The sequence below is a fragment of the Taudactylus pleione genome, unplaced genomic scaffold (genome assembly GCF_031769625.1).
Source record: "Taudactylus pleione unplaced genomic scaffold, aTauple2 ptg000089l, whole genome shotgun sequence".
NCBI lineage: Eukaryota > Metazoa > Chordata > Amphibia > Anura > Myobatrachidae > Taudactylus > Taudactylus pleione.
The window spans coordinates 1,451,776-1,478,184 of NW_028284491.1; the positions used below are offsets into that span (position 1 = coordinate 1,451,776).

At 48.9% G+C, this 26,409-nt stretch overlaps 1 protein-coding gene across 1 annotated transcript in view; it reads left to right on the plus strand.

The window, feature by feature from the left end:
* Positions 1–253: 253 nt before the first annotated feature.
* The window catches only part of CUNH13orf42 (chromosome unknown C13orf42 homolog), a 44,753-nt gene continuing 18,597 nt past the window's right edge, over positions 254–26,409 (plus strand). The window contains exon 1 of the mRNA XM_088469075.1: positions 254–670. Within this exon, the coding sequence (XP_088325201.1) occupies positions 254–670 (417 nt within the window). The remainder of the gene's footprint in view (positions 671–26,409) is intronic.

Genomic DNA, 26,409 nt, shown 5'->3' on the forward strand with positions numbered 1-26,409 from the left:
AGGATGGTGAACGAAGAAGCACTTTTTATTAGGGGAAAAATCAGTATTGTAATATTTAGGGAGAATTGTGTTTGCTCTGCATGAGAAGAAGAGGTCCATGGGTGCATCAACTACAAAGGTCACAAGTGCCAGTCTTCTTCATGCACCTACCTATGATGTCTGCTTGCGGTTGCTCAAAAAGGTTGGATTACCTGGAAGAGAGTAGTTCAAATGCAAATTGGAATTATTCAGCAAAGTTCTAAAAACAAAAATAATGCTAAAAAAAATCCATTCAGCCTTTCATCCGAATTCCTGCAGTCGTGATCTTACAGAAGGTAACGCATCTTACAATGGCACTCTCTCGCCAGTACGATTGGTCCGTAGCACCTCTATGTTTGTGGTTGGAGGTGGAAAACAAGCAATTTCTGGGTCATTAAAAAAATACAAAAGTACCACAAATATTGAGGGGTCAGGGTGCTGCCATTACAAAGATGAGGACTCAGCGTGGATGTTTTCCAAGACTCAGGATTTTCTCCAATATCTACAGGATCTGTTAGCGCTCAGAAAGAAATACCTCAGCAGTCTCCATAATTTGAGGTGTATGACTGGAGTCTCCGAATACTCCCCAGTACCAACCAAATCATCCAAAGCTGGAAAGCCGGCACCATCACATGAGACAGGTGATTGCAAGGTAAGAGGTTGAGATGTCCGAAAACATTACATTGTTATTTCATTTATGGTTTTGTTTAATAATTTATTCTTTTTTTTACAATGTCAATTATAGATAGAATTTAAGTTGTATTTATTATTAGTTACCAGTTATTTATATAGCGCACACATATTCCCAGCAGCGCTTTACAGAGAGAATATTTGGCCATTCACATCAGTCCCTGCCCCAGTGGAGCTTACAATCTACTGTATATAATTTTTTGGGGGAGCCATTTAATTTATTTTTGGAGTGTGGGAAGAAACCGGAGAACCCGGAGGAAACCCACGCAAGCACAGGGAGAATGTACAAACTCCACACAGTTAGGGCCGTAGTGGGAATTGAACCCACGACCTCAGTGCTGTAAGGCAGTAATGCTAACCATTACACCGTATGGTTATCATTAAAGTATATAATAGAACAATAAAATTCAGTTCTGAATATACTTCTAGAGAGTATAATTTCATAATTTAATATAAAGAGATGGCGTCCAATCTACAGGCTGAGCTAGAATGCAGCCCAGTGACATCACTTAGGCACCACCTGACAGACATACATCTGGTACTGGATACTAGTGAACTCATTTGGACACTATGGGCCTTATTCAGAGATTAACTCTGTAGCACAGTCGCTGTGTCTTTGTACAAAAGCAGCAGGAGGCATCTTAAGTAATAAGGACCCCACTGCCGGCTTCTCTGATCTGTTGCTGCATCCGGAGACACAGCGATAGGATCAGCTGTGTGACCATTGGACATCTGAGTAACTCAGGATGTCCAGGTAAATCACGCTGCCCGGGCCAGTGTAGCTGCGTCTAAGGCAGCCACTGGCTTCATCACGCCCAGAAAACAAGGGCGACACGCTTGAAATTAAAATAACCTAATGTGGATCACAAACATACAAATTCTTCTTTTTCTCTCTTTATTGTTCTTCAGTGTGCAACACGTAATAATTTAGTGATAGCACTTCCTATAATTAATAAAATCAAAATATTATAGAAAATGACAAAATAAAACAGATCTAGGCCCATTATTGATATATAAAAATTATCTAGCACCGGGATTCTTTCTCAAAGTTTGAAACTGGTAAAATATGTTGGAAGTACATAAATACTCTCTCTCTATTCTATATATATCAATGTAAAACTGGCACTCCACTTGAGTCAAATATACATCTTGCCTAGGTGCCCTCCCAGGGGTGGTGTACACCGTTGAATTATATGGTACAGATGGCGGCACTCGCAGGACTTCCACAGAGTATTATATTAAAGGACCATTAGACCATCATGTAGCCGACGTTTCAATCTCCTTTATTGGAGATTTTTCTCAGGGTCTCTAATATACTTGTCTTCTTGCACAGTTGTGCACCAGGGCCTCCCACTTCTCTTTCTACTCTGGTGAGAGCCTGTTTGTGCTGTTCTCTGAAGGGAGGAAATGTTCAGTTTCTTGGCAATTTCTTGCACGGAATATCCTTAATTTCTAAGAACAAGAATAGACTGTCGAGTTTCACATGAAAGTTCTCTTTTTCTGGCCATTTTGAGAGTATAATCGAACCCACAAATGTGATGGTCCAGATACTCAACTAGCTCAAAGGAAGGACAGATTTATAGCTTCTCTAACGAGCAAACCCATTGGAATCTGTGCTAACATAACTGCACAAGGGTTTTCAAGGGTTTTCTAATGCGCTTAGCAAACACAAAGTGCCATTAGAACACTGGAGTGATGGTTGCTGGAAATGGGCCTCTATACACCTATGTAGATATTCCTTTAAAAACCAGACGTTTGCAGCTAGTATAGTCATTTGCCACATTAACAATGTATAGTGTATTTCAGATTAATTTAAAGTAATCTGAATCGAAAAAAACAGTGCTTTTCTGGCAAAAATAGAAATTTCTAAGTGACCCCAAAATTTTGAAAGGTAGTGTATATATAGTGTATATAGTGTATATATATAGCATATATGTCAGCGGCACTCCAGAAAAGAAACACACTTCACAAGCGCAGGTAGTCTCATATGTATATATACATATATATATATATATATATTATTTTTTTTTTAAAAGACACACATAAACACATGCATTTTATTCCACATATACAATAAATAATCTCCTTGAATCAAATAACTAGAATATACTACTCAAGGGGCATACACACTAGACTATGGCCCTCATTCAGAGCCGTACGCTCTGAGCAGAGCGCACGCTCTGAATGAGGGCCGGGCTCCATTTTCATGGAGCGTCCTCCTGGACGCTCGTATAGCTGTGGGTCACCACCCACAGGCTATACGAGCGTGCATTTTGATGGCCGCGATGGTCGTGACCATCGCGACCATCGAAATTGCGAGCCGGAGCCTGCGGTTGAGGTTTTCAACCGCAAACTCCGGAGTGATTTTGGCTCTATCAGAGCCAAAATCACTCCCACTGACATCACTAGTGATGTCAGTGGGCCGGCTTCTGACGGGAGGCGTTCCCGTGGGAACGCCCCCGTCAGGGAGGCACGCCCCCGGCACGCCCACCAAAGGGGGCGTGCTGTCAATCAACATTGACAGCACGCCCTCTTTGATCGGACACAACGAGCGAAGGAAAGTCCTTCGCTCGTCGTGTCTGGCGCATGCGCACGACGGAGCTCCCTCCGTCGTGCGCATGCTCAGTGCAGACCATCGACCCACTTGCGAGCGGACAGCCGCTCGCGAGTGGGTCTGAATCAGGCCCTATGTGCTGAAAGATATTGGTGAAAGATATTGGACTTCATTCAGAGGCGGTCATTAGTTGCAAGCGGTCGCTCTGAATCAGGGCGGCCGCTTGCATCCTGAACGGCCGAATCCTTGACGATCGTTAAACTGTGGGTTACCACCCACAGCTTAACGACCGACCAGGTTGATGGTCGCGATGGTGATCACCATCGCGGCTTACGACCAGACCCTAAGGTTGGGTCTGGGCACTCGTAAGCCCCAGGGAGCTTTCTGCTCTGATGGAGCAGGAAGCTCCCCACTGACATCACTGATGATGTCAGTGTGGCTGCCCACAAAACAGTAGGCGTTCGTAAAGGATCGCCTCCGTTTTGGAAACCACCCCCCGGCCCGCCTAACAAACGGGGGCAGCTGTCGATCAACATCGACAGCCGCTCCTTTGGTAATAAGTTTCTCTGTCGCTCCGGGCTTGCGCACATGCAGTGCGGCCGCTGAGCGTGCGCAGGCCAAACCATCGAGTCGGTTATGAGCGCATCGGCGCTCGCGACCAACTCTGAATGAGGTCCATTATGTGTATACACTGAACATAATCGTTCAGTGACGTCATCCTGTCACATCCCTGAACAGGCACTTTCTGATGATATCGTCAGATTGGCCTGTATGTTTGCACGACAGCAAACATCGTTAATGACCCGCAGGAGCGCGCATCATTGGTCGTTTGGTGCATACACACTGGACAATATGAACAATATATCGATGAACGATATTTTTATCGTTCATATCGTTCACTTTTATGGTCTGGTGTGTATGCCCAATAAGTCAACAGATGTAATTAGGAACTCTACAATAGTATTAGGAAAGCTCCACAAAAAGCTGTTACAAAGTGATAAGTAGAACTCTGTGAGTAATGTCAGTTGGAATAACACACAACATTACCCTAGGTAGTAGGGATGGCGATCTAAGGGTTCACTATCGATAGTCTCAGTAGATGGTGCCATTGGTGCTTTATCGATGACATGAAACCATTGGCCACAAACCATCAATGGTTTCAACCATTTATGACATCCCTGCTGCGGGACAAATGTCCATGACAGGCCAATCAAGGAAGGGAGTTGGGGCTAAGCAGCATGACTGGGCAGATCTATGAAACATGAGCCATGTGCTGGGGCATAAAAAAAAAACATCGCTGCATCTCTGCCATCAATAGCTGATCACCATTGATGGCAAAACTGTCGATCATTGGTGGCAAAGCATTGATGGCTGTTAACTATCAATGATCAAGGGCCACTCCTACTAAGTAGTGTCAAACAATAATTAACAGCAGATGTCAATGTATGTATGCAGCTTAACTGAAATGTTTTAAAAGTAGAATTACAATTAGTAACAGAAAGAAAAAAGCCAACCGCACAAGGTATAGATTATATCTCGTTATCTATATGGCCCCTAATGCCTTCTTTTTGGAATTAAATATATACAGTATATGTGTGGCAAGGGGGTACTACCAGTTCACAAAAAATTCAAATATAGAAAATGGAAAGACAAAGAATTGTATATTGTGGTGCACAATACAATTACACTATAGCTGGTGTCTATTCCTCAGATCATGTGGAGTATTAGTAACTGGTAATCAGTGGCGTAACATGCCCTGGGCGCCGTAGCAGGCCCAGCAGACGGGGGGTGCCGCAGGCCAGGGCAGATTGGGCCACCAGGATAATGGGGCACTTCCCGCTGGACAGGACCACCTCTGTCATCAGTGCCCTGAGACTCCCTGCCACAGATAGGATTGGCAGTCGCTGCCAGCCTGTCACAGTGACAGTGCTGCGGCTGCACTACAGTGACAGGCAGTCTGTGCCGGCTCAGTGTGTGCAGGGCCGGATTAAGGTCTGTGGGGGCCCCTGGACAACAAACTTGTTGAGGCACCTATATACCACCATTTTTTGTCACCTTAGGAATATTTATTTCTTTGTATGCACCTTAATGCCCCCAGTAGTAATGCCCCTCTTGCAATGCCCACTGTAGTAGTGCCCCTTATGCAATCTCCCCAGTAGCAGTGCCCCCTGTAATGGTTCCCCCTATGCAGGCCCCCTGTAGTAGTTCCCCTTATGCAGTGCCCTCAGTAGTGGTCCCCTATGCAGTGCCCCTTATATAGTGCCCACAGTAGTAGTCCCCCCTATGCAGTGCCCCTTATATAGTGCCCACAGTAGTAGATCCCCCCTATGCAGTGCCCCTTATACAATAGCCCCAGTAATGCTCCTCGATGCAGTGCCCCCCCTATGCAGGCCCCTTATATAGTGCCCCCAGTAATGCTCCCCTATGCAGTGCCAGTGTCCCCAGTAGTGCCCCCCCATGCAGTGCCAGTGCCCCCAGTAGTGCCCCACTATGCAGTGCCCCCAGAATTGCCCCCCTATGCAGTGCCTCCAGTAATGCTCCCCTATGCAGTGCCCCCAGTAGTGGCCCCCCTATGCAGTGCCAGTGCCCCCAGAAGTGGTCCCTCTATGCAGTGCCAGTGCCCCCAGTAGTGGCTCCCTATGCAATGCCAGTGTCCCCAGTAGTACCACCCCCATGCAGTGCCCCCAGTAGAACGCCCCTATGCAGTGCCCCAAGTGGTGGCCCCCCCATGCAGTGCCAGTGCCCCCAGTAGAGGCCCCCCTATGCAGTGCCCTAGGTAGTGCCCCCCCATGCAGTGCCAGTTCCCCCTTACAAGTACATAAAATAAAAAACCCGCTTATCTGAATCCTGCCGCGACCGCTGCTATCCGCTCCTCTAGCAGGTAGTCTATGGGGGAGATGTCATGAGGAGAGACGTCATGACATCTCTCCCATCACCCACTGTGGGAGCCGGAAAGCGGAGCTCATGAGTGAGCTCCAGCCCGGCTCCCTCCGTGGGTGCAGCAGCCAATGAGAGTCTGTCTGACTCTCATTGGCTGCCAAAACAAACACACTGCCGCCGGGTGTCAGCGGCGGTGTGTTTGTACTAACAACAAACACACCACCACCTGGCGGCAGTGTGTTCTTTGCTTTGTGCGGATCGCACTACGCTGAATTTGTGTGGGGGCCCTCTACGTGTGAGGGCCCCTGGACGACCGCCCCTATCGTCCCGCCCATAATCCGGCCCTGAGTGTGTGTACTACACATATATATACACTGGCTGTGCAGGCAGCAGCCTGGGAGGCGAGCATGCCATGGATTCATGGAGGATTAGGAGCGGCCGGGCTGCGCTGCAACGCTTGCAGCCTTTGCATCCTGTATACCTGGCCTGGATCACCGGCTCACCCCCTCCCTCCCTGGCCTTTACCCCCCTGCCAATTTCCTCTAACCCAGCTCCAGGTTGGAGCATGCTGCTACCCTGATAGCTAAGCTATTCACCCCCCCGGCCGGTCCTGGTCCTCTCCTTGTCCAGGAAGGGTGCTACTGCCTGAGACCCACATACAGGTATTTTCTTTTATCTTAAAGAATCCTATCTGTTCTAAAGAATAATAGATTTAAGTTTTTCTCTGTGACTTTTGTAAATATATATCTTGAAGGAGTGATACTGTATAAACACTTGCAAAAGTTGAAAATGTAGTAAGTTTAATTTGCACATTAGTAAGATATTTCAGGGTGTCTAATCAATGTTAAGGCAGTTCAAAACTATTATGAAAACTATTGGTCAAAGGGGAAGATGTATAATGGCATGGATCTATCCTATATCTCTTCCTGCTTCGCCTCTTTAACGAGGTGAAGCAGGAAGTACTACCGATGAGATGTACGAGGGGTGATTCAAAAGTAATGAGACTGATTTTTATATTCTGAATCAGATGACTCCACAGGATCTGAACATTTTTATTTTTCAAATTAGCTTCCTGCATGTTTTGCAGTATTTCAACAATGATTCAAAGACGTGCAGTAGACGGTTTTGTGACATTACTTTTAGTGTTGCAGCTGTGGCTTTTTAAAAAATGGGTTTTCAGGACGTTTGTATAGTAGTCACCATTAACTGTCTGTCCATGGGGAAGCCAGTGCTGTAGGATCATACAGTGCACATCAAAGAACAGCATAGGCATGACTTTAAACGCTGAAGGAATCACACAGAATTTTTTGGGCTGAGGCGAATTTGTGTGTTTCCATACACTGGACTGTTGTCTGGATTCCGGATCATAATGACGAATCCACAATTCTTCATATGTCACAATCGATGTCAGGGAATCGGGTATCCTCTCTGACATTTGAACGGTGTTCTTGCATGATTCAACTCGTCGCCACTTCTGTGAGATTTCTGGGTACCCACCTGGCGCACATGCGATGCATTTTTAGTTCTTTTATCACAATATGCTGAACCCATTCAAATGAGTTGCCAAGTAAAGCCGAAAGTTTGCGTAAAGTTACCTGCTGTCATTTCGCAACATCTCCGCAGCTTTGGCAATGTTGACATCTGTAACCACGGTGGATGGTTTACTAGAACTCACATATTACCCTCTTTGAAGTGCTTCCACCCCCGAAATACTGAAGCACGGCTAATTGTTTCTCCACCATATGCTTGCCGTAACATTTCATGTGTTTCATTTCTGCTTTTTCCAAGTTTAACACAATATTCAATCACACATCTCTGACATAATCTCACAGACACGTCTTCCTCTTCCACCATGAAGAAACATATCATGTTCTTCCACTCACTATGACCAAACAAAGAAGACTACGGCAGTCTAACCGCAGGTTCAGACACATCGATGTATGAGCTTCACAATAACCAGCATAGAGTTGCCATGTCTACCTATGGGACAGAAAAACAGAGGCAGTCTCATTACTTTTCAATCAGCCCTCTTATAAACATACATCTCATCTGCCGGAGTGGGGAAGTGAAAACTCCCGCCTCCGGTGATCCCTGTCTGAGCACACAGCACATCAGTCTAGTGCATCGGGGACCTGGCTCACGCAGCTGGATGTGCCCCATGTGATCACCCTGTGGCTGGTTGGCTTGCAGCACAGGTAATTACTCTTGCACCATGCATGTGTTGCACATAACAGACTGTATTGCTGATGTTACATGTTCTGGGTTTCTAGGCTTGTCAACTGCTGCAGAACCACCAAATAGGTATAATGAGGGGAGCTGATAGTCACAGTCATGTGTGGGTAGTCTGCAGATGAGCCTATGCATATATTGTCTGGCCACCATCACATTGCGGTCTTCCCTCAGACCTTTTGCAGCCGTGATAACCAGGGTCAGGATATTACTGACTCGCAGGAGCAGGCAGCAACACTGCAGACCCACTCTCTCTAATGTTTACTGAGTTCCGTGACTGCAAATTAATGAGAATGATGGAGAGGAGGGGCCAATGTGAGGGAAGGAGCAGGGTGTTGAAGGAGAGGATGGGACTGAAGTATGAGAGAAGGAGCAGGGTGTTGGAGGAGACTATGGTGCTGTAGTGTGAGGGAAGGAGTAGGGTGTTGGAGGAGACGATGGTGCTGGAGTGTGAGAGAAGGAGCAGGGTGTTGGAGGAGACTATGGTGCTGTAGTGTGAGAAAAGGAGCAGGGTGTTGGAGCAGACTATGGTGCCGGAGTGTGAGAGAAGGAGCAGGGTGTTGGAGGAGACTATGGTGCTGTAGTGTGAGGGAAGGAGTAGGGTGTTGGAGGAGACGATGGGGGTGTAGTGTGAGGGAAGGAGCAGGGTGTTTAGGAGATGATGGGGCTGTAGTGTGAGGGAAGGAGCAGGGTGTTGGAGGAAAGGATGGGGCTGGAGTGTGAGAGAAGGAGCAGGGTGTTGGAGGAGACTATGGTGCTGTAGTGTGAGGGAAGGAGTAGGGTGTTGGAGGAGACTATGGTGCTGTAGTGTGAGGGAAGGAGTAGGGTGTTGGAGGAGATGATGGGGCTGGAGTGTGAGAGAAGGAGCAGGGTGTTGGAGGAGACTATGGTGCTGTAGTGTGAGGGAAGGAGTAGGGTGTTGGAGGAGACGATGGTGCTGGAGTGTGAGAGAAGGAGCAGGGTGTTGGAGGAGACTATGGTGCTGTAGTGTGAGGGAAGGAGTAGGGTGTTGGAGGAGACGATGGTGCTGGAGTGTGAGAGAAGGAGCAGGGTGTTGGAGGAGACTATGGTGCTGTAGTGTGAGGGAAGGAGTAGGGTGTTGGAGGAGACGATGGTGCTGGAGTGTGAGAGAAGGAGCAGGGTGTTGGAGGAGAGGATGGGGCTGGAGTGTGAGGGAAGGGGCAGGGTGTTGGAGGAGACAATGGGGCTGGAGTGTGAGAGAAAGAGCAGGGTGTTGGAGGAGATAGGGATGGAGTGAGTGGGAAGGGGCAGGGTGTTGGAGGAGAGGATGGGACTGGAGTGAGGGAAGGAGCAGGGTGTTGGAGGAGAGGATGGGGCTGGAGTGTATATGGAATGGAAAGGAATGTTCCCAGAATGACGAGAAATGTGTGGTGTGTCATATTGACATGCCCGTTTTTCAGTGACTACGGCCCTTGTGGCAAGTGACCATGCCCATTTTTCTGATGCTCGCAAACACGCGCCATTCTTCATCTTGCCCTGGGCGCCAAAGACCCTAGTTGCGCCTCTGCTGGTAAGCAAATGTGTAAGCATGGAACCTACAGCAGTAGCATTTTCACTGACACTTTTTGTCCATGCATTGAGAGGCTTTCTCATATTGGAAATATAGCTTCTGCATTTTAGGCAGGGGAAAAGCAGAAGACCCCAGATTGCAAAGTATCTGCATTGAGGCTCAGGATGGCACAGAGGTGGATCCTCTGAGCTTATCATGTCCCCAGATCAGTGTAATCATCTGTGTCAATGTTCTCCCTGAGGTGGAACACAGCATCAGAAGTTTTACAAAGAAAAAAGCAATAGATTTTATGCTTGTCTGAGAGACTCCTGAATATTGGGGAGCTCTCCCAGATTCTCGAGAGAGTAGATCAGTCTCGTGGATCCACCGCCTTCACCTTGGAAGTGGGCAGTCTGGGGGCTTCATGATATAATTTGCATTGAAACATGCCATTGTTCACATTATTCCACATTGTAATTCCCCCAGTTCACATTATACCACATTCTAGTGCCTCCAGTACAAATTGGAGGACTCCAGCTTACCACTTTGCTCACCGCCAGCCTCTGATAGGGGGGGGTTTCAGCTAGCGGTTCCTATGTCAGTTTCTGTCCTCACTGTCTGGTACAGATGTGACCACAGCGAGTGCTGGGAGGAACGTCATGGTCTCTTCCAGCAGCGGTCATGGTGTGATCTTGGTCCAGGGTATGCGAGCCCTAGAAGTGGTCGGGTCCCCATAACAATGGCATCAGTGCACTCACTGTCAATGTCCCTGATCGGTTAATATGAATAGCTGCTAGGGATGGACATTGATGGTCAATGTTTACAGATCCAGGGATGCCATCACAAATTGTGGGGTCCGATTCTCTGATAAAATAGGCAGGGCCCCATGAGGGTGGAGCTGTGAATAATATGGGTGGAGCTACAATGGGGGAGAGGCATCAATTTGTGATAAAATGTCAAAGTTTGGGCTTTGGGGGTGGGTGTTATTATAACATTTCAATCTAGGGTATCATATAAATTATATGATACCCTAGCCCTGCCTCAGCATGATACATAAATACCCTCATAGCAGGTTCACCTCACACACACATATACCCCAACCACCTCCCTCTCACACACATATACCCAGACCTACCCCAGCCATCTCCCTCTGGCACACATATACCCCAGCCACCTACCTCTCACACAAATATGCTCTTGCCTCAGCCACCCCCCTCCCACACATTTAGCTACCCTAGCCCTGCCTCAACCACCTCATTATGATACATAAATACCTTTATGACAGCTCCACCTCACTAACAAACCCACATATACCCCACCTACCCAGGCTTTGCCTACCCTCCCGATTTGGTCGGGAGCCTCCCGAATATTGGGTGCCGCTCCTGACCCCCTGGAAAGGCAGGCAAGCCTCCCGGCTGCCGTCTGGCCCCTGGACTACTACTAGAATCCCCTGCAGCAGGGGGGCCCGATGACGCGATTCGCGCTGAATCTCATCATCGTGGCTCCGCCCCCTGCTTCACAATGCCTTTATTTTCTGCTTTGTGAAGAGGTGGCGGTCACGCTCCTGGCCCTGCCCCCAAAATAGCATCATGGATCGGCCACGCGCCCCGCTGTATGCACCTACTTCCCTCTCACACACTGGACTGGGACTGGTACTGAGACCGGACTGGAACCAGAAGATTACTGGTTTAGAACTGGTATACTGGATGCTGGGCCCGGGTAGGCTTGGATGCTGGGCTGGGACCGGCTAACGCACACTGGACTAGACTGGTTCCAGAAGGCTCAATGGATGCCGGGCTGGGACCGGCTAATGCACACTGGTAGAAACAATGGATGCCGGGCTGGGACCGGCTAATGCACAATGGACTGCACTGAGACTGGTAGGCTCAATGGATCCCGGGCTGGGACCAGCTAACGCACACTATAGCATGAGCCCTCTGCAGGTGGAGGTGAGAACTGGAGTCTGTGTACAGTGTAGGGGACACTACTGAAACCAGATGTATTAGCATAGGAGCACACTGTAGATGGATCTTGGAATGTGCACTCTTAGCAGCCGATGATAGTTTGCAGGAATATGAAACGTAAACTGCGTACAGGAACCAAAGTCCGCAGGTGAATTGGTGCAGAGAGTTCCGGACTGATGAGTGGGATACACGTAGACAAAGTAACCAGCTTTCTCCATATAGTATACAGATGAGGCACAATGGTATATGAGAGCTGAGCGCTGCAGGATCACTTAAACAAGAATCACGGGGTATATGTACAGTAGATTACACTGAAGCAGTGTCAGACAGCTGAAGATGGAGCTGGAAGGATAAGCCAAGTATTGCTGGAAGCTGCAGTAGTGTAAAATAGATTAACACTTGAAGTAGGTTTAACCAGGGTGGGACTGGTATTGCCGGGAGCAGTAGTGCTGCAGAGCAGGTCTGAACTGGAAGCAGGATTAACCAGGTTGGAAGTCTTCTGCAGATTTAATAGGCAGCAGGCTGAGTGATTAACTAGTTCCTCAGATGGACAGCACAATTACAGCAGGGCCATAACTAGGGTGGTGCCCCCAATGCCGTCGTACATCGCGCTGGACGCCCTGAGGCGGAACCGGCCACCACCACAATATGTATTTTCGCGGGGGGCCCGCTGCGATGTGTGTTATGCAGCGGTGCGTCCAGGCATGCCTTAACACTTTGGAGCACTGCCAGGCAGTGATGTTCCCGTCTCCTGCCTGCACTAGTGTGTGTGGGGAGAGACGTCATGACGTCTCTCTCACAGTGCCTCCTGTGCTCCTCCCCATGCCGCCTCGCCTCCTTTCTTCTTTCTCCGTGCTGACGCCTCCTCCTCCCTCTGCGGCCTGGTAACTGTTTGAGTGACTGGGGACACAGACTTGGAGGTGAGGGTGCTGTAGACACAGACATTATGGCCGAGATTGCTGGGGACACAGGCATTAAGGTCATACTTGCCTACTTTTGAAAAGTAGTTTGAGGGAGATCATTTACGGAAGTAGCAAACGACACGCGCGGTGTTGGGGGGTGTGGCCAGCACCGCCCAAAAGGCATGTCTAGATCCATCTATTGGTGTATCTATTACCACGTGCCCCCACACACACACACACAGTAATAGGACCCCCACACACACATACACAGTAATAGGACCCCCCCACACACACACACAGTAATAGGACCCCCACACACACACAGTAATAGGACCCCCACACACACACAGTAATAGGACCCCCCCACACAGACTCACATTAATGGTCCCCCCACTGACACACACACAGTAATAGACACCCACACACACTCTCTCTCTCTCTCTCTCTCTCTCATCCCCTCGCCTGTCCACTCCTGCAGCACCACTGACATGGTTCTTGCTCGAGCTACAGTGAGCTCTGATCAGTCACACAGCTCCTCAGTCAGTTCAGCGTAGGCTCCTCCCCCAGCTGTCTGTCCTCCATTATGGCTGGGAAGTCTGGGCTGGCCAGGGAATGCTGGGAGCATCAGTCTCTCCCAGCAGTCAGTGTGTGGCCCATGTGACTGTCAGCTGTGCAGGGGGCGGACCTGGGAGGCATCTCCGGGCTCCATAGCAGACAGACTCCCTGCCCCTGCGTCTTCCTGTATACAAGCCTTGGCCCCATCGCGCATGCGCAGGTAGGATTTCCAGCAGGGCAGTGGAGAAAGCGGGGGATTGCATAAATTGCGGGGTAGCGGGAGCTCCCATCTTAATTCGGGAGGCTTCCGCAGAAATCGAGAGGGTAGGCAAGCATGATTAAGGTGCAGGACCTGGGAACACATATATGGAGGTGAGGGTGCTGGGAACACAGACATTAGGGTGCAGGAACTGTGGACACAGACAGGGAGCAGGATGCTGGGGATACAGACATGAGGGTGCTGGGGATACAGACATAAGGGTACAAGGGATACAGACCTGGAAAACCATAGCCTTTAAAGAATGATGGGGGGTTCCAATGATCTTTCTGGCACAGGCCGCCAAAACGTCTAGTTACGCCTCTGATTAGTAGACTCACTGAAGCTCTATAATGCAGACACCAGAGCAGATCGGTGGGTAATCCTAGCTAGTAGGAACACAGGGCCTGATTCAGAGCCGGACGCTATTTGCGCTCGCTCGTTCAGAAAAAGGGGCCGGCTATTTAAATTGAGCGCTCGCTCTTTGCGGTCTGTTGACGCCTCTATGTCTGAGCGAGTGAACGAAACATGCGCTCGCTATTTTGTAAAGACGCCCCCTGGCCGCTTGCATCCTACGTCATCTCCGCTATTTATTAGATTAATCGAGTACATCGAAAGGCGTCTGAACTGCTCGCAGTGCTTGTGGTAGGATTTTCCTACCGCAATCATGCGAACAGTTCAGGCTAAGAAACAACCAAGTGACGTGGTCGATGACGCTGCTTTGTTAATTATGCACACCCTTAAAACGCCCGTTTTGACCGTTTGGCACGCCTGCGTTCGGATCTCCCCTCCCCGTTTTCAAGCACCTTCCCCTGTTACCACCCACAAACGCCTCATCCTGTCACTCAAATTAGCAGGCACTCGCTATTTTGCGAGCGCTCGATTTCCGACCGCAATGACTGGTTGGCGCATGCGCATTACGACCCGTACGCATGCGCAGTTGTGCGAACATCGCTCGGAGCGAACGAGCGACTCTGAATCAGGCCCACAGTTGTAACAAGAAAGATGCAGCTTGGAGTATTGAAGATAATACAGCTGACACCTAGGAATAAAGGGCCTGATTCAGACCCACTCGCAAGCGGCTGTCCGCTCACAAGTGGGTCGATGTTGTGCACTGCGCATGCGCACGACGGAGGGAGCTCCGTCGTGCGCATGCGCCAGACGCGACGAGCGAAGGACTTTCCTTCGCTCGTTGTGTCTGATCAAAGGGGGCGTGCTGTCGATGTTGATTGACAGCACGCCCCCTTTGGTGGGCGTGCCGGGGGCGTGCCTCCCAGACGGGGGCATTCCCATGGGAACGCCTACCGTCAGAAGCGGGCCCACTGACATCACTAGTGATGTCAGTGGGAGTGATTTTGGCTCTTATAGAGCCAAAATCACTCCGGGCCTTGCGGTTGAAAAACTCATCCGCAGGCTCCGGCTCGCAGTGGCGATGGTCAAGACCATCGCGGCCATCAAACTGCACGCTCGTATAGGCTGTGGGTGGTGACCCACAGCTATACGAGCGTCCAGGAGGACGCTCCATAATTATGGAGGCCGGCCCTCATTCAGAGCGTGCGCTCTGCTCAGAGTGTACGGCTCTGAATGAGGGCCAAAATCACTAGGATCACAGAACCAGGTAGTCAGGAAAATGATTTGTTGATCTAGCCAAGTGCAGGTGAACTGGAAGGGTTTAAATAGGCTGTCCTTGGAGTGGAAAGGGTGCAGAGATCATGTGGAGAATTGCATGAACCAGATTGCTGTAGGAATGATCACATGACCAGAGTCAAGATGGCTGCGCCGATACTGTTGGGCCTAGTCACACAGTCTAAATGAGCAAGGTAATCTAATCCAGAGGAGCAGAATGTAACAGTTGCCTTCTCTCTGACTTATGTTAAACTTAAATGTGATGCTTTCTTGTGTTCCATATGTATTTTTTCATCCGTATTATCGGCTGTTTGTCTCCTCTATGGTGGCGGCCATTTTGTGAGGATATCTATACAGATCATACTTGGCTACTTTTGAAAAAGCATTTCAGGGAGATTGTGAAAGCAGCACCTATGAGCACGGCGTTACAGTGGACGTGTACAGCTACATCTGAGGGGCGTGCCGTGACATTGACTCTCATCCAAATATAAATGAGCACCAAAGCAGTTAGTAAGATCTACATGTCAATGAAAATACACTGATACTTTTCAGAAAACGCATGTAGCCATAGGGATCATTGTGCCTCATAACCAATGCAGGGAAATTATACTAATGATCCCCTTTGAATGTATAATTTTTCTGTTTTTAATATAACAGCTACATAATGGGGGGTAAGGTGCAATCAGGGAGATTACTAGACTCTTCAGGGAGTCAGGGAGACTGCTGCTATTTCAGGGTTGGCAAGTATGATACAGATCCTCCTTCACAGCTGCAGAGGCGGGCCCCCTGTCTGTCTGGGCCTGCGACTGCAGTCCTGGCAGTCCCTCTGTCAGGCTCGGACTGGGCCGCCGGGGATTCGGGGGATTCCCCGTGGGGCCCCGCTACTTCATAGCCACGCCCTCTATTGCTGGAGGGCGTGGCCTAGCGCTGGTCATCGCCTGCTAGATTGTTACTATGAGTGCGGGCAGCAGGTGAGCGCGTGCGGTGGGCGGCAGTCTCTTTCCATTGTCTGATTCTGCACCAGCCCAGCAACACTGATTCCTTTTTCCGGAATCAGCTTTGCCGGTGACGTCACTCGCCGTCGGCGGGGGGGAGGAGTCTGTAACAGCAGAGCCTGGGAAGCAGGCTGATTAAGTCCAAGCTGCTGTGGAGGGGGTGGTGGAATTGCCCAGGTTGCTGCAGGGGGAGGTGGAGCAAGATGCTGGAATCGCTCAGACTGCTGCAGGGGGAGGAGGAGCAGGATGCTAGAATCGCCCAGGCTGCTGCAGGGGGAGGTGGAGTAGGATGCTGGAAGCGCCCAGGCTTTTGCAGGGGGAGGTGGAGCAGGATGCTGGAAACATCTGGGCTGCTGCAGGGGGGAGGTGGAGGAGGCAGGAAGCGCCCAGACACACAGAGACCACGTGACACAGAGGAGCCTGGATCCGCCCCCTCCTCTCCACGGACTCTTGCAGTTTTTTCCATCCCCTGCATAGCTACCTATACAGTGATTGTGAGCCTGGCTGATGTAGACACAGTATTTTATAAATTTCTCTGTCAGAGGTCAGAGTTATATTTGATATATGGTTTATCTATGTTTATCCATCTTTCTATTGATATACAGGTTTTCCTTTGTATTGATTTTTTCTAGCTGTAAAATTTGCATTATTTATATGTATACATGCAATTGCTTGATTTTCTTATTCATGTGAATCTGATTGCTCATGGGATTTTATTGTCATGTTTTTTATGGTATGTTTTGTTTTTGTTCAGTTCAGGTGGTGGGGTCACTTTTAGCAGCGCTGTCTGGTCGCCGGGCACGTCATTGGTTGCACACTTCTGGTTTGTTTTCCCGGAAGTGCGTTAGATGCTGCCGGCTGGAGCTGCGAGTGATTTGACGCGTGTTCACACTGGCAGGGCCGCCGACAGCTGCGCCGAGCCCAGGTGACAGGGGGTGTGGCATAATTGCTGGAGGCGTGGCCACATCCCCTTAGAAAAAACCCTGAAAAAAAATCATGATTGCTCTCGCTGGGGAGGGGGGCACTGTGTGCCCCTCAGCCTGGCGCAAAGCCATTGGTGGGCGTGATCAGCGTGATCGCACCCCCCCATAGGCATAGTAGACTGCTTCGGCTGCTGCTTTAGCAGCCGCGAGCAGTCTCCCAAGTGCAGCCCAGCACACAGCAGTGTGTGCTGGGCTGCTGTGACGTAAGAGGGAGGGGTAGAGGTGCCAGACCCGGTCCCCCGCAGTGCCTCTCCAGCAAGTCCGGGTAATTAGTACCCCACCCCACCCCCTCTTGGCACCCCTGCACACTGGGTGTGCTCAGAATCTTGACGCCCAACCCCATTAAAGACCCGAAACATAAAATCTATTTATGGCTCTCTGAGTGTGTTTAATATTAGTATATAAGTCCCATGAGTGGCGCCCTGACTTGTATGCTTATTATTACTATTGTGGACAGGCACCAGGGCATTTAACCTTCTATTAGGAGTGCTGATCCAAAATGTTAATAATGTGGGATGGCCACACCTACCCAAGGCTTGTCACGCCCCTTCACCGGGCCCCTAGCATTGCATTCCCCTGTAGGCCCTTCATGCCCCAGTCCGACACTGCCCTCTGTGATGGCGGCCCTGTACAGACCATCAATGTTTTTCTTTCGAAGGTAGTGTTTTTACCATTCGATGGAGTCATTACGATGTTTGGCACCATCGAATGGTAATGACTTGATGGTGTTCCGATGGTGTTCTTTTTTATATGTGACAAATGTAAAGCACCATGGCACACTAACTGCTGTGCAGTCACAGCACTAGACTGTGTGTGCGGCTTGCACGACCAGGCTGCTTCATACTCACTGTGTGCTGTGGCAAAGAGGGCAGGGAAGCAGGAACACAGACCCAGACAACCCCTGTTGTTCTCCTTCCAGACTTCGGGAAACACATTGCTCCATCAGAGGCTGGGGAGGGGCTGCAGGACTTATTACCCCCTCCTCCCTGCACTGAGGACTGCTATGTTATGCAGCTGTCAGACACTGGTGGTGTTCTCCTGTCCTGCTCGGCCTCCTTCAGTGACAGTTCAACTCTGCCCACTCCAGCTGGCCGCACTGTGGTGGGGGTATTGCGCAAGTGCGAATATGGCTATCTGCGCACACATAAACCATTGCGATGGATTTACCATTGAATACTTGTAATGTGTTGGTTAACTACCATTGCATCTGAACATTCGATGATCGGCTTCTGATGTCCATCCCTAGTAGCTGCCAACAAAGTGATGCACATCGGCTTGGCAGTTGCTAAGGCATTGGATAATGCGCGAGATGCATCAACACTAAAAATGCAGTCAAACCTTTGAAAATGCCATTTTTTAAGGTTTGACCGCAATCAGCGTATGCCCCTTGTTCCTGTTAGGTAATGCAATCTATAGATGGTGTTGCATAAAGCTGGATATGCACGGTACGATATGTACCCAGCGATGCGATCCATGATGGCCGACATATCGAGTGGTCCCCGTACACGAAGCGATCCGGTGCCGACAGCCCGATATGCCCCCCTGCCTCCATAGACCTGCATGAGATCGTTCATTGCTTCTCCAGATCTCTTGTGCATGCAGAAAGATCTGAAGGAGTGTGGGATGGCCTCACGGGAGCGCTCAGTGGATGATATCATGCTCACAAACGGAACGATATAGCTTGCGATATCGTTCCAATCTGTTGGAACGGCCGCTATATCGCTCCGTGTGTGGGGTCCTTAAGAGAAGCCTATGGGCTTCCATCAGAGTTTTCTCAGAGAGGGATCCCATATGATTCCTCCCAGGGACCCCCACAGCTCGCGCATGTGCTGTCCGACAGATGCACGTGCACAGAAGGACTATTGGGTCATACATTGGAAGACCCTACACCAGCAAAGGACTGCTCTTATTGGGAGAGTTGTCCTTTACTCAAATATAGCTTGCGATATCATTCCAATCTGTTGGAACGGCCGCTATATCGCTCCGTGTGTGGGGTCCTTAAGAAAAGCCTATGGGCTTCCATCAGCGTTTTCTCAGAGAGGGCTCCAATATGATTCCTCCCAGGGACCCCCACAGCTCGCGCATGTGCTGTCCGACAGATGCACGTGCACAGAAGGACTATTGGGTCATACATTGGAAGACCCTACACCAGCAAAGGACTGCTCTTATTGGGAGAGTTGTCCTTTACTCAAATGTTCATGCAAACAGCGTTACTAAACGCCGGTATGCATGCGATCAGTGGCAGTATGCATCGCATCAAAATGTGATGTTTGATGTCTGGGCACAGAAATGCCATGAATATCTAAAGCTGGATGGTTATTTGTAGGAGGAAGGGATTTGGGACAGGAGCCCATCCCTCTCTTTCACAGAAACAAGCCACAGCATGGTCTGGTCTGTGCAGCATAGTCTCTAATGTCTTGTGTGTTTGTGGCCTTTCCTACTTTATGTTACTACTAGGGGTGTGCACCGGCCACTTTTCGTGTTTTGTGTTTTGGTTTTGGATCTGGATCTTTCTTCGTGTTTTGGATCTGGATTGGTTTTGCCAAAACCACCCTTCCTTGTTTTGAGTTATGGGTTTTGTGTTTTGGATCTGTATTTTTTTTTAAAAAAAGCATAAAAACAGCTAAAATTTGTGGGTTTTTCTGCTCCTATGCTATTACTAACCTCAATAACCTTAATTTCCACTAATTTCCAGTCTGAACATCTCACACCTCACAATAGTGTTTTTATGTCCAAAAGGTTGCACCAAGGTAGCTGGATGACTATGCTAAGCGACACGATTGGGCGGCACAAACACGTGGCCCATCTAGGAGTGACACTGCAGTGGCAGACAGGATGGCAGTTTGAAAAACTAGGCCCCAAACAGTACATAATGCAAAGAAAAAAAAGAGGTGCAAGATGGAATTGTCCTTGGGCCCTCCCACCTACCCTTATGTTGTATAAACAGGACATGCACACTTTAACAAACCAATCATTTCAGCGACTGTGGCTGACATGATTGGTTTGTTTGGGACCCCACAAAACAAGCTGGCAATTAATCTGTCCCTGCACAAACTGGCTCTAAGGAGGCAAGATGTCGTCCTCATCCTCCTCATCCACCAATTCCTCACCCTCTTCAGTGTTGTGTACATCCTCATCCTCACAGAGTATTAATTCGTCCCCGCTGGAATCCACTACCACAGGTCCCTCTGTACGTTCTGGAGGCTGGTCTCCCTGGAAGAGTTGATAATTCATTTTTATGAACATCATCTACTCCACATTTTGTGGAAGCAACCTCCTACGCCTTTCGCTGACAAGGTTCCCGGCTGCACTAAACACTCTTTCGGTGTACACACTGGAGGGGGGGCAACTCAGATAAAATAGAGCCAGTTTGTACAGGGGCCTCCAAATTGCCTCTTTTTCCTGCCAGTACAGGTACGGACTGTCTGACATGCCTACTTGGATGCTGTCACCGATGTAATCCTCCACCATTCTGTCAATAGTGACAGTATCATATGCAGTGACAGTAGACATGTCAGAAATTGTTGCCAGGTCCTTCAGTCCGGACCAGATGTCCAAACTTGGTCCTGCCTGCCCTGCATCACTGCCAGCGGGTTGCTTAGGATACCTAAGTTTTTTCCTGGCAGCCCCAGTTGCGGGAGAAAATGAAGAAGGAGCTGTTGATGTGTCACGTTCCGCTTCAGCTGACAGTGTTTTCACCAGCAGGTCTTTGCACCTCTGCAGGCTTGTGTCAGCCGGAAAGAGAGACACCACATAGGCTTTAAACCTAGGATCGAGCACGGTGGCCAAAATGTAGTGGTCTGATTTCAACAGATTGACCACCCTGGAATCCTGGCAAAGCGAATAAAGGGCTTCATCCACAAGTCCCACATGCCGAGCGGTATCGCTCCTCCTTCACTTTCTCCAGCTGCTTCTGCAAAAGCCTGATGAGGGGAATGACCTGACTCAAGCTGGCAGGGTCTGAACTGACTTCACGTGTGGCAAGTTCGAAGGGCTGGAGAACCTTGCACAACACGGAAATCATTCTCCACTGCGCTTGAGTCAGGTGCATACCCCCTCCTTTGCCTATGTCATAGGTGGATGTATAGGCTTGAATGTCCTTTTGCTGCTTCTCCATCCTCTGAAGCATATAGAGGGTTGAGTTCCACCGCGTCACAACCTCTTGCTTCAGGTGATGGCGGGGCAGGTACAAGAGTGTTTGCTGGTGCTCCAGTCTTCGGCACGCAGTCGCTGAATGGCGAAAGTGGGCAGAAATTTTTAGGGTCACCCAAAGCGTCTCCTGCACGCCCCTGTCGCTTTTCAGAAAATTCTGCACCACCAAATTTATTGCGTGAGCAAAACACGGGACGTGCTGGAATTTGCCCAGATGTAATGCCCGCACAATATTGGTGGCGTTGTCAGATATCACAAATCCCCAGGAGAGTCTAAGTGGGGTAAGCCACTGGGCAATGATTTCCCTCAGTTTCTCTAAGAGGTTATCGGTAGTGTGCCTCTTACTGAAATCGGTGATACACAGCGTAGCCTGCCTTGGAATGAGCTGGCGTTTCTGAGATGCTGCTACTGGTGACGCTGCTGTTGTTGCTGCCTAAGGTGATACATCTACCCAGTGGGCTGTCACAGTCATATAGTCCTTAGTCTGCCCTGTTCCACTTGTCCACTTGTCCGTGGTTAAGTGGACATTGGGTACAACAGCATTTTTCAGGACACTGAGGACACTTTTTCTGACGTTTCTGTACAGTCTCGGTATCGCCTGCCTAGTGAAGTGGACTCTAGACGGGATTTGGAACAGGGGACACACTACCTCCATCAGTTGTCTAAATCCCACTGCACTAACGGCGGATACTGGACGCACGTCTAACACCAACATAGCAGTCAAGGCCTCAGTTATACGTTTTGCTTCAGGATGACTGCTGTCGTACTTCATCCTCCTTGCTAAGGACTTTTGGAGGGTCAATTGTTTAGTAAAAGTAGTGGTTATCCTACTTCCTCTCTGGGATGATGAACGACTCCCAGGAGCAACAGCAGCAGCTGCAGCAGTAGGCGTAGCAATGCAGGATCCTCCGAAGGAATCCCGGATAGGAGAGTCAGTCATGCTAGTGACATTGCCTGCAGCACTATTTCCGATCCTGACTAAGGAGGAAATTGACGAGGAGGGAGTTGACAGTGTGGTTTGCAGGCACTTGGATACAACAGGACAAAGGGATTTAGGTGTCCCTGGACTGCTTTTGGTCTTAGTCAAAGTTTCTGACCTTGATAGTAACTTTTTATGAATGCGCTGCAGGTGACGTATAAGGGAGGATGTTCCTAGGTGGTTAACGTCCCTACCCCTACTTATTTCACCTTTACATATGGTACATATGGCAAGACAGTTGTTGTCCGGATTTGGATAGAAATATTGCCAGACCAAAGAAGTGGAATGTTTGGTCTTCTGCCCAGGCATGACCGTGATGGGCTTTTTCATCCCACGGACAACAACTGTCTCCCCCGGAGCCTGATTTAAACAAACCACATAGCCATCAGAATCCTCCTCGCCAACTTCCTCCTCAGCGCCAGCTACACCAGTATCCTCATCCTGTTGTACTTCAACAGTGACATCTTCAATTTGCATATCAGCAAGTGGACTGTGGGTGCTCCTTTCAGCACTTGCAGAGGGCGTGCAAATGGTGGAAAGAGCCACCTCTTCCCGTCCAGTGCTGGGAAGGTCAGGCATCGCAACCGCCACCACACTTGGACTCTCCTTGGGGATTTGTGATATCTTCTTAGAACGCACAGTTCTTCGCTGTGCTTTTGCCAGCTTAACTCGTTTCATTTTATTAGCGGGATGAGGGCTTCCATCGTCATGTGAAGCTGAACCACTAGTCATGAACATAGGGAAAGACCTTAGCCGCTCCTTGCCACTCCGTGTCGTAAATGGCTTACTGGCAAGTTTACGTTTCTCCTCAGATGATTTAAATGTTTTTTTAAGGTCATTTTCCTGAACTTTGTCATTTGGGATTGTATATGCCCTCTACTATGGCTTTGGGCATCGGCCTTGGCAGACGACATTGATGGCATGTTATCGTCTATGTCATGACTAGTGGCAGCAGCTTCAGCACTAGGAGGAAGTGGTTCTTGATCTTTCCCTATTTTATTTTTATCAGAGAAAGTTTTTCCTCCAGTTATGTTATATTGATATATACTTTCGGCTAAGGCGCACACAAACACAGACAATAATTTTTTATTTTTGTTGGAGACTAGCGCACTTTGTGGGTTACACCACCCTTTAAGAAATGAGCCAGCCGGCTCTTTACTTATGGGACACAGGCGCACGCTTGGTGCTGCTCCGTTGTTGATGCACGTGCAGCTACAGTGCACACAATTCACAAAGACAGAAAATAATTTTTTATTTTGTTTGGACTGCACTTTGGGGGTTACACCACCCTTTAACAGACAGATGCACGCTTTGCGCTGCTGCTTTGAGGATGCATGTACAGTGCACACAATTCACAAACACAGAAGAAAATGTTTTCTTTTTTGTTGGAGTGCACTTTGGGGGCTTACACCACCCTTTAAGAGAAGAGCCAGCCGGCCCTTTACTTATGGGACACAGGCGCACGCTTGGCGCTGCTCCTTTGTTGATGCACGTGCAGCCACAGTGCACACAATTCACAAACACAGAAAATTATTTTTTATTTTGTTTGGACTGCACTTTGGAGGTTACACCACCCTTTAACAGACAGACGCACGCTTGGCGCTGCTGCTTTGAGGATGCAGGTGCGGCTACTGTGCATACATTTCACACACAAACACAGAAAAAAAGATTATTTTATTTTTGTTGGAGCGCACTTTAGGGGTTACACTACCCTTTAACAGACAGACGCACGCTTGTCGCTGCTGCTTTGAGGATGCAGGTGCGGCTACAGCCCACACAATTCACAAAGACAGAAAAAAAAAAATATATATATTTTTTGTGGAGCGCACTTTAGGGGTTACACCACCCTTTAACAGACAGACGCACACTTGGCACTGTTGCTTTGAGGATGCAGGTGCAGCTACTTCGCATACATTTCACACACAAACACAGAAAAAAAGATTATTTTATTTTTGTTGGAGCGCACTTTGGGTGTTTCACCACCCTTTAACAGACAGATGCATGCTTGGCGCTGCTGCTTTGAGGATGCACGTACAGTGCACACAATTCACAAACACAGAAGAAAATGTTTTTTTTTGTTGGAGTGCACTTTGGGGGCTTACACCACCCTTTAAGAGATGAGCTAGCCTGCCCTTTACTTATGGGACACAGGTGCACGCTTGGCACTGCTCCTTTGTTGATGCACGTGCAGCCACAGTGCACACAATTCACAAACACAGAAAATATTTTTTTATTTTGTTTGGAGTGCACTTTGGGGGTTACACCACCCTTTAATGGACAAGCCAGCCCTTTACTTATGGGACACAGGCGCACGGTTGGCACTGCTCCTTTGGTGATGCACGTGCAGCCACAGTGCACACAATTCACAAACACAGAAAATAATTTTTTATTTTGTTTGGAGTGCACTTTGGGGGTTACACCACCCTTTAACAGACAGACGCATGCTTGTTGCTGCTGCTTTGAGGATGCAGGTGCGGCTACAGCCCACACAATTCACAAAGACAGCAAAAAAAATAAAAAAATATATTTTTTGTGGAGTGCACTTTGGGGGTTACACCACCCTTTAACAGACAGACGCACGCTTCGCGCTGTTGCTTTGAGGATGCAGGTGCAGCTACTTCGCATACATTTCACACACAAACACAGAAAAAAAGATTATTTTATTTTTGTTGGAGCGGACTTTGGGTGTTACACCACCCTTTAACAGACAGACGCACGCTTGGCGCTGCTGCTTTGATGATGCACATACAGTGCACACAATTCACAAACACAGAAGAAAATGTTTTTTTTTGTTGGAGTGCACTTTGGGGGCTTACACCACCCTTTAAGAGATGAGCTAGCCGGCCCTTTACTTATGGGACACAGGCACACGCTTGGCACTGCTCTTTTGTTGATGCACGTGCAGCCACAGTGCACACAATTCACAACACAGAAATTTTTTTTTTATTTTGTTTGGAGTTCACTTTGGGGGTTACACCACCCTTTAACGGACAAGCCAGCCGGGCCCTTTACTTATGGGACACAGGCGCACGCTTGGCACTGCTCCTTTGTTAATGCATGTGCAGCCACAGTGCACACAATTCACAAACACAGAAAATATTTTTTTATTTTGTTTGGAGTACACTTTGGGGGTTATACCACCCTTTAATGGACAAGCCAGCCAGCCCTTTACTTATGGGACACAGGCGCTGCTCCTTTATTGAAGCATGTGCAGCCACAGTGCACACAATTCACAAACACAGAAAATAATTTGTTATTTTGTTTGGAGTGCACTTTGGGGGTTACAGCACCCTTTAACGGTCAAGCCAGCTGGCCCTTTACTTATGACACAGGGGCTCGCTTGGCATTACTTTGTTGATGCACGTGCGGCTACTGCGCACACAATTCACAAACAAAAAAAATAAAATATTTTTTTGGAGTGCACTTTGGGGGTTACAGCACCCTTTAACAGACAAGCAAGCTGGCCCTTGATTTATGACACAGGCGCACGCTTGGCGCTACTTTGTTGCTGCACGTGCGGCTACTGCACACACAATTCACAAACAGAAAAAAGAAAAAATAAATTTGTGGAGTACACTTTGGGGGAGCACCCCTGATGCACAGATCACCCCCTGGACAACACTACAGCACCCCTCTAGGACTACAGCCTTTATGGGACACTGCACAACACAGTCCAGCCAGCCCCTATAGACTTTGGAGTGGACACAGCCCCTATGGACAACTGACTGCATAACACAGCCCAGCCAGCCCCTATGACAGCAGCAGAACATAGCCCAGCCAGCCCCTATGGACAACAGCAGCACAACACAGCACAGTCAGCCCCTATGGACTGAGTGGACACAGCCCCTATGGACAACAGCATCACAACACAGCCCAGCCAGCCCTAGCTCCCACCCTCCCTCTTCACTGTAGACAGCCGGTGTGAGAAATGGCGCCGAGGCGGGGACCTTTTATAGAATCCAAAACCCGCGAGATCCGGAAGGCGGGATGATGACGTTTTTCCTCGATTTCAGTTCCGAGTCAGGCGGGAAAAGTCGAGCCTGACTCGGATACGACTCGGATCGGGGGGGTTCGGGGGGGGGTTCGGATTTCAGAAATCTGAACCCGCTCATCCCT